Source organism: Lepus europaeus, chromosome 11, assembly GCF_033115175.1.
Source record: "Lepus europaeus isolate LE1 chromosome 11, mLepTim1.pri, whole genome shotgun sequence".
NCBI classification, from domain to species: domain Eukaryota; kingdom Metazoa; phylum Chordata; class Mammalia; order Lagomorpha; family Leporidae; genus Lepus; species Lepus europaeus.
Window position 1 is genome coordinate 114,246,512 of NC_084837.1, and position 8,419 is coordinate 114,254,930.

The 8,419-nt window shown below is 52.0% G+C and overlaps 1 protein-coding gene across 1 annotated transcript in view; it reads right to left on the bottom strand.

The window, feature by feature from the left end:
• The window catches only part of REC114 (REC114 meiotic recombination protein), a 112,142-nt gene extending 104,109 nt beyond the window's left edge, over positions 1-8,033 (bottom strand). The window contains exon 1 of the mRNA XM_062206679.1: positions 7,875-8,033. Within this exon, the coding sequence (XP_062062663.1) occupies positions 7,875-8,033 (159 nt within the window). The remainder of the gene's footprint in view (positions 1-7,874) is intronic.
• Between the last annotated feature and the right edge of the window lie 386 nt (positions 8,034-8,419).

Sequence of the window (8,419 nt, forward strand, 5' to 3'; positions counted from 1 at the left end):
GCCAGTCGCTGAGCCTGCCAGGCCCACGTTTGGTGGTGATGTTGTCGCCCGTGGACGCTGCCCATATAGCGCATGGCAGACAAAGAGCAGGGCATGCATCCTCAAAGGGAATGTTTTCACACTCTCGTTTCCTTCTAAACGGCAACCACTTGCCGCAGAAGTCCTCACCGCCTCTGTGCAGAGAAAGTCAACCCTAAATCACGTTAAACAAACAAGCCGTGGCCTCTGTGAAAGCTATGTCCGCTGCACAATAAAATCAAGCTCTGTGTATTGAAGAAAGAGAACAGAGGCTGATTCCAAGTTGAAAATATGTATTTATAAACCAGTTCTTTTGGAACAAGTAATGATTTTGTCATAGGAAAAAAAAAAAATAAGCCAGCACATCAGGTACAGTGTTCTTCCTCAAAAGCCTATGCATTCTACAATGTATGTGATTCACAATTCCACGGAACACAGCCTCAGGGATGGCACTGTGGTGCAATGGGTTAAGCCGCTGCCTGTGATGCTGGCATCTCATATGGGCACCAGATCCAGTCCTGGCTACTCCACGTCTGAACCAGCTTCCTGTTAACAAGCCTGGGAAAGCAGTGGGAAGATGGCCTAAACGCCTGCCCCTGCCACCCATATGGGAGATCTGGACGGATCTCCAGCCTCCTGGCTTCAGCCTGGCTCAGCCCTGGCCATTGTAGCTATTTGAGGAGTGAACTAGTAGACAGAAATTTGGGGAAGAAAACCAGCAGGTGGAAAATCAACCTCTCCTCCCCTCCACCCCGTCTTTCAGATACATCAGTCTGAAAATTAAATACACCCTCATATATAAAACTACTTCTGCCTCCATCAGCCAGGTGTAGGCTAGCACATGTTGCAGAAATTAACAGCCCCCAAGAACAAAGACTTAGTTCTTGCTCGCTACCTTCCTGTCCTCGGCCCTGTCTACACACACACACACACACACAGCCCATCACTGTCATCAGGGGATGTGGCTCAGTGAGAAGCCAGGAGCCAAGGGGCAGAGTCAGATGAGCACCGCGCAGGCTCTCAGCTTCTGCTCATGACATCTGCCAGTCCTGCCCACATCTCACCGGCCAACCCGGTCATCTGACACCCTTCCCCTCCAGAGGCCAGGGATATGCAGTCTGAGCACCAGCAACCACCACTTTACCAGCATCACCTGGGATCAAACGCGAGCTGTGCCACCTGGACTACAACGTCCACATCCGTAAAATAAAACTCGGTGTAACGACCTTACGGAATCATCACCAAGACCAAACGACAGGTGAGATCAGACACGAGCCGACCACCTGGCCTTGGCTCGCTCACTCAGGAAGTATTCTGGGGGCATCCGCCAAGCCCTGTCACAGGTATCGACATACAGTAATTATGCACTAAACACTGCTGGCTTTTATTGTTGCTATTATTAGAAAACGCCTTCGAGTTCCACAGGGACTCGGGAATAATTCTTCATTTCCTAGCAGGCCCCACGTTCAGAAGAAAAAGGCATGTGGAGAACGGCCAGTTGTCCTCTGATCCCATTTTCCCTTCCCATACGGTACCAGACCCTTAGCTTTCAGCTGGACACAGGGCCTGGTGGACTGCTGAGAGGATGACCACAGGTCTAAGTGCTGGTTACGGTGTTGTGGGAGGAAGTGTGATGACGAGGCTCCCGCGGAACGCTCTTAAGAGGCAGCAGGTGAGCATCCTTTGCCCTCCCTCCTCAAGCTGTCTAGAATACCACTTCCATCTGACTGTGAGCCTACGGCCATGCAAGGCAGAGGGACAAAGTGAGGGAGGCTGGGTTCCTGACGCTGGTGTGTGACCCCAGCCCTGCACTACTAAAGCTTCCACTTAACCCACTGTTAGGCTGTACTTCCTGTCACTCCGAGCCATCCTTAACCCTAACACAAAATATCATCTGTTACGTCTTCAAAGAAAACATGCTACATGATGGAAGGCCAGCTCCACCTTCCAGAAGGGGCCAGTGCACAGCACAAGGCGGACTGAGTTGTAGAATCGGGTCCCTCCTTCCTCTGACAACCTTTGCAGGCCACTCAACCCCGTCATGCCTCAGCTTCTCGTCTACAGAACGAGAGCAAGGCCCAGAGAGCTGTGAGAACTAAATGGCCAGGGGCTCAGGAAAGCACGCGATGAACTATCCAGCGTCTCGTGGTGTATCACTCTGTCAGCGGTTCCCGCTTCCCCACCCTCCCTGCCGCCTCCGGGCATGAGGCCGGATCACACACGCATCCACCAGCGGGAGGGGCAGGCGTCTGGCCTAGCAGTTACCAAGCCTGCACTCCATGTAGGTGCCTCACGTCCTCGCTCACTCTGTATCCCAGCTTCCCGGCGAACGCGCAGTCCGGAAGGCAGTGGTGATGACTCAAGTGAGCGGGTCGTGGCAGGCATTTGGTGGGGGTGGACCAGCAGATGGGGACTCACCTGCTGACTCTCAAATTAAAAAAATTTAAAAACACACCCCCAGAGATTCTGGTTGTAGTAGGCCTAGTGTAGGAACTAGAAGACTGTGTCTCCAACACACACTCCAAGAGACTCTGAGGACAGCCACCTGCCGCTTTGAGGAGCCCGGCCCTCTCATTCTTAGAAGCCTGTGCCGGATGCCCCAGCACTTTCAGATTTTATGAAGCATCGCGCATCTCCAGTACGCAGCCGGACAGCAAGCACTCAGGGGATGATTTCTTATTTTGTTCAACCAAAGCCCTGAAGTGGAGAAAGACAAGATACACCTGAACCACCACCAACAGAGCCACGTCCAGCCAACACGGAGTAACAAGGCCCAAATTCACTCTCCTGCCCGAAGCAAGTGAGAAGCTGTACCAGCAGAGGTCGAGTTGCTTTGGTAACAAAGGACAGGACTGCCGGGCCAGGAAGGGAAAGGAAGGGGTGAGCCCTACCATTGCCCAGGCTACTTCCGGGACCGCTTCCAGGCTGAGGTGCTGGAGGAAGCCAGGAGGAGCCCGCCGAGGTCAACCTGAACACCTGCGATGGAGCTGCCAGGCCGCGGGGTCAGTGGGGCAAGAACTCTCAGGACAGAAGGGCAGCGAAGGGAAAGCTGCACCGAGCGAGAACGCCAGATGCTCCCAGAGCCCGGCTCTGTGGCTGCGCACTAAGCAGAAGCCTGGAGCCCCGGCACACACCCACCTGAGAGGACTGGAGGAACAACCCCGGAGCCCTCGGGCGGCAGGGAGCGGGCCTGTTCCCAACAACCACCGCAAAAGCCATCAGCATCCACCCGGAGAGGGGTAGAGAGCTCTCAGGGGTTTTGCCTCGGGAGTGGGAAACAATTAGCCCCAGACCAGATGTGGGGCTCCAGCCCCACCTGACGTGGTTTAAAAGCTGAGACTCATCCCGGAAAGCAAAATATCCCGCACATGACAAGGAAAGAGTCAAAACATCAGGCGTTCAAACAAAAATCAGCAGGCATGCAAAAACAGCTACCACGTGACTATTTTTAGAATCAATTCTCCTTAAAGATCAAAATAAAACTTTGACTTTTTATCATTTTCACTGTGTGTGTTAATCTCAAAATCCCGCATCCACATAATCAACTCGCTGCTCCCCGTGTGAATGAGCAACCCTCCCACAGCCCACAGCACAGCCCGACAAGCACAGACGCCCGCGTCAGGACGCCAGCTCTGCTGCTTCCTCCACGAGGAGAAAGCTCTGGGAAATCGGCCGAGCAGCTGGGCGTCGGTCCTCTCATCTATGAAATGGGCATAAGGACGCTTGTTTCGTCAGGCTGCTGTGAGACACACGCCAACGCAAACGCTTGATCAAGCCAGCCATCCTTTCACGACTGCCACGTTCCCGTAAGAAAGCTACCACGCCACACACTCGAAGGTTTACTAGGCACCTGTCCAATGGCAGGCCCCATCTGGGCACCAGGAATACAAGAGGACCCAGAATATCAGCTTGTGGCAGTCCACATGTCAAAGTTCATTTCAAGCACAAACTTCACATTCTATTTCTTAATTTTTAAGTAGGGCAATTATTTTAAGTTCCTCCAATAAAAATTAAAGGATGATTTTTTCCCTCTTCCAACCAACTGAACCAATGTCAGGTTCAACCAATTAGGCAATGTCTGAAAAATGCTTTGAATCTGAAAAACATGGCAAAATTTAAATTTAAAAGCAACCTGCAATTAACATCATCTTTCAAAATTATTCTCAAATTAGTAGACTAAAATTAATTCAGACATAAAATACATAAAATGGACCAATCTGTTATTATGATAATCTTTTCAGAAAGACTGGGCCAACAGATGCAAGGAGCTAAAATCAAGTTCAAGTTTGTATTTCATTTGCTCATTCCACTTAAATGACAGATGGCTTAAATATTAACCCTATTAATAAAATGTTTGCATATTCATTATGAATCTGATTGCCTTTCCTCACAAATCCAAAAATTCACTTTATAAATTTTACTACATGGCTGCCCATTTCATTCAAGGCCTCCTAGAGGCTTCCCTGTCCAAGTGGGGTCCCTGACCCAAGAGCTCCAGGGTCACCTGGGAGCCTGTGAGAATCTCATCCCTCTGCCAGCCCTGTCCTGACGGAGCCGGTATCTGCTTCTTTAACAAACCCCTAGATGACTGCCGTGCCCATTACCATCTGCACAGCCAAGCTCTAAACCCTGGGTTCTCTCCCCACCACACACACACATATTTTTTTGCTGTGCTACAAAAAAGCTTATTTGCTTCCAAGATGTGGTTACTTTCTCTCCCTAGTGACTTTCAATTCTTTTTAAGGATTTATTTATTTATTTGAAAGTCAGAGTTAGAGACAGAAAGAGACAGAAAGAAAGAGATCTTCCATCTGCTGGTTCACTCCCCAGATGGTTGCAACGGCCAGGGCTGGGCCAGGCTGGAGTCAGGAGCCACGAGCTTCTTCTAGGACTCCTACCTGGGTAGCAGGGGCGCAAGCACCCTGGCCAGCTTCTGATGCTCTTCTTAGGCCATTAGCAGGGAGCTGGATCGGAAGTGGAGCAGCCAGGTCTCAAATGGCACCCATGTGGGATCGTGGCTTTGCAGGCCGCGGCTTTACTCAACACACCACAAGCCAGCCCTCCATAGCGACTTTTCGTAAGAATCATCCAGGGGCTGGCGTTGTGGCGCGGCAAGTTAAGCTGCCTCCTGCAACGCCAGCCTGCCTGATGGACGCTGCTGTTCCACTTCTGACCCAGCTCTCCGCTGATGCAGGAGAGGGCAGCTGAAGACGGCCTGAGTGCTTGGGCCCCTGCCACCCACATGGTGCACCCAGATGGAGCTCCAGGCTCCTGGCTTTGGCCTGGCTCAGCTCTGGCTGGTGCGGGCATTTGGGATGTGAACCAGCAGATGGAAGATCCCTCCCTCTCCCTTCCTCCCTCTCGCTCTGTAACTCTGCCTTTCTAAGTAAATAAACCTTTAAAAAATAAAAAGAATCCAATTCAGGGAAGTGAGTCTAATCAGTCCACACACAGTTAGATATTCTACAAGCAATGATCTTTGTGTCTCAGACTTGACCCTGCCTCTCAACCAGGACATCAACTCCTAGAATTGACGTTTTTTCCTAGCGTGTGGCCACTGTGATGCAAGTCGTCTCTGCATTAAATAACTATGTCCAACAGTACCAGGAGAAGATTCTTCCTACAACTTAAGAAAATATGAAAAATCTCAAAATAGGTTCAACCAATGTTGAATGTGAAATTCCGGTTCCCCAGAGAGAAACCAAATAGAATGACTCTGTCCTCCACATATTTCCAGGCCATGCCTAATTTTTTTTTTTTTTTTTTACTGCAAGCACCACAGATTTTGAAATAAGAAATTCACATGGGACTTAGAGAGTACAGTTCTTTAGAAGGTTCATCTTCTATTATTATGATTATTGCACAATAGCCACAGTTCCCCAAAAAATAGAGCAAATCCTGTTTTTCACTTTCAATTTTCAAAAAAAAAAAAAAAAAAAAGACTAAGGCCCAAACTGATCCCAGCAGGTAGGATTGTTCCACAGAGATTCAAAGGAGAATACAAATGTTCCGTTTTCAAAAGCGCTGCAAAAGCCAACCTCAGCTCTTATCACTGCAGCCGTGGCGTTATGCCAAACATCTGAAAACTGCTCCAAAGCGCTGTTCCTTATAGGCAATTGTGAGCAGCTTTGCAGACAGAGGGGGAAACTGTAATAACAGTCAACACCTTAGGATGGTTAGACACCCCTGGCCTCTGAGTTAGAGGATAAGAACCTAAGAGTTCCCCAGCTGCGTCCGAGCCACTGCACCCAACCCCAGTACCTTAGGAGAGCAGGTTTAAAGAGTGGACCTGTTGGAGCAGTCTCAAAATTCAGACATGTCTTCAACCACTCCCAGCTTTTTATAAGATCCAATTATAGATCAGTCATCCTTGAATTTTAACTCTTTCTTCAGCTATTTTGCATTTTTAGCCTACAACATCTCTCAGGACACCTAGCATTACACAAGAGTACAACTAGGTATTTAATGTCCTTTCCACTGACTTCAGGTTTCAAGGAATGCCCCTCACTCGAATATTCTAGACTGTGGCAAGGCATCCATTATACCCTGTCTTTCCTCGCTCAGAGCCCAGGCTCTCCGAAGAATGAACTGTGCACTGCCAGTCTCCCTCCAGCCCAGCCCCATCACTGAAACTTCAGGTAAAGACCATTAAAGGCCATGCCACTAAGTTCTACTCACCCCTTTGCGGCTACTTTTCTTTCCTTTGCAGCTTTATCCATCAAGCATTCTCTCCCTCTTGAAAGAACTCTCTGGAGCCTCCTGCACGCTTGCCCCTCTACCTGACCTCCAGAGCCGGACGACCTTGGGCTGGGCCCTGGAATCTCGTCTAATCCCATGGCTAACATTGCGTTCCAGCTGAAGACTCTTCACTTGACACCTCCAGCCCAGAGCTCCTTGTGAGTCCAGACTGGTAAACCCAACTACCTAATCAGTACCTCCACCTGCATGCGCCCTAAACACATTAAACTCAGTATCTCCAAAGCCGCGGCCTCTCCCACTGTTCTCCACTCCCCAACCATTGACCCAGCTTCTGCCAGAAATCCCAGAGTCCTACACTCTCACTGCTCACATCCAATCAGGAGCCAGGCCCCGTCATTTTGGGCTCCACATATGTACCCAGTCCCCCATGTTCACCTTCATCGCCTCCTGCCTGCGCCACTGGGACAGCACTCCGGCGGTCTTTCCGAGTCCACTGACCCTGCCCGGATCTTTCGGAGGAAAAGCCCCTGCTCAGAACCCTCCCGTGGCTTCCTCATGGTGTTGGCAGATGCTGGTGTGGGGCCTGGGCACCTTCTATATCCTCTACCTGCAGTCTTTGTTCTCTTTTACTCCTGTCCTACCAACTACTGCCCCCCACACACATACAGACGCGTGTGCACAATCCAAAACACAGGGCCTACATCCAACAGTGAAGCCAGACCAAAGGCAATTGCTAGAACATTCCACCAGGACCAAAGAATTAGAACAGCAAGCCCTTATTCAACTCAGACTTAACCAAGATGGCAGACAGCCAGTGGCAAAGCCAGGATGCAACGTGGTCGTGTGTGAGTGCTCGAGCTGTTGGTTCTGGAAGATTCTACAACCGCAGAGACTGGTGGGTAATCCTGTGTCTGCCTCAGAGGACACACATCCCTGAGGGAAGGCTCACTTTCACACCCCTAGCAGCTTCGGCAGGACCCAACGCAGAGCTGTCGGCTATGTCTACTCCCACACCCGCGCTAGCTGCCGGCCCGGGCCTGGCCTCTCGATCCGCGAGGTCCCCTCGGCCCCACGAGGTCCCTCGCCGGCCCCTGACGCACGGGCACGCGCCCGCTGCAGTGCGCGCGCCTCCCTGGCCTCCGGCCCTCAGGCCTCACCTTCCACGTGTGGGAGGAAGCAGCCCTGGCCCCCTGGCCAGGCGCTGGCGGCTCCCCGTCGCCCGTCGGCACGAAGCGGCCATAGCGTTGCAGAGGCCACTGCCTAGTGTCGCCTCCCAGCAGCCCAAGGTCCACGCTCGCGTTTCCCGCCTCCGCCATGCCTGGCGTCCTCCACGCGCGGCCCGCGGGAACCCGCCCATCTGCGCCACCGGCCAATCAGGGGCTGAAGTGAGCAAGGCCCACCCCCTCCCGTGCCACGGCAGCCAATGAGCGGGCCCGAGGGCTCACGGCGTCACCGCCGGCCTTAGCGCAGAGCGGAGAGGCGTCCCGGCCGGCTGAGGTGGGGCCTGGGCTTCCGGCCCACGCCGGCTTTGGCTCCAGGGAGCTCGGTCCCCTTAACTAGCGCGCCCTAGAACAGGCCGGCTCTCCTCAGGGCAGCCCGTGCACCTGCCAGGCAGGAAACATGGCTACTTCCGGGTCGTTCCGCAACCCCTGGACAGACTTCTTCCAGCCGGTCCATTTGTCCCCTGAAGAGAGGAGCAGAG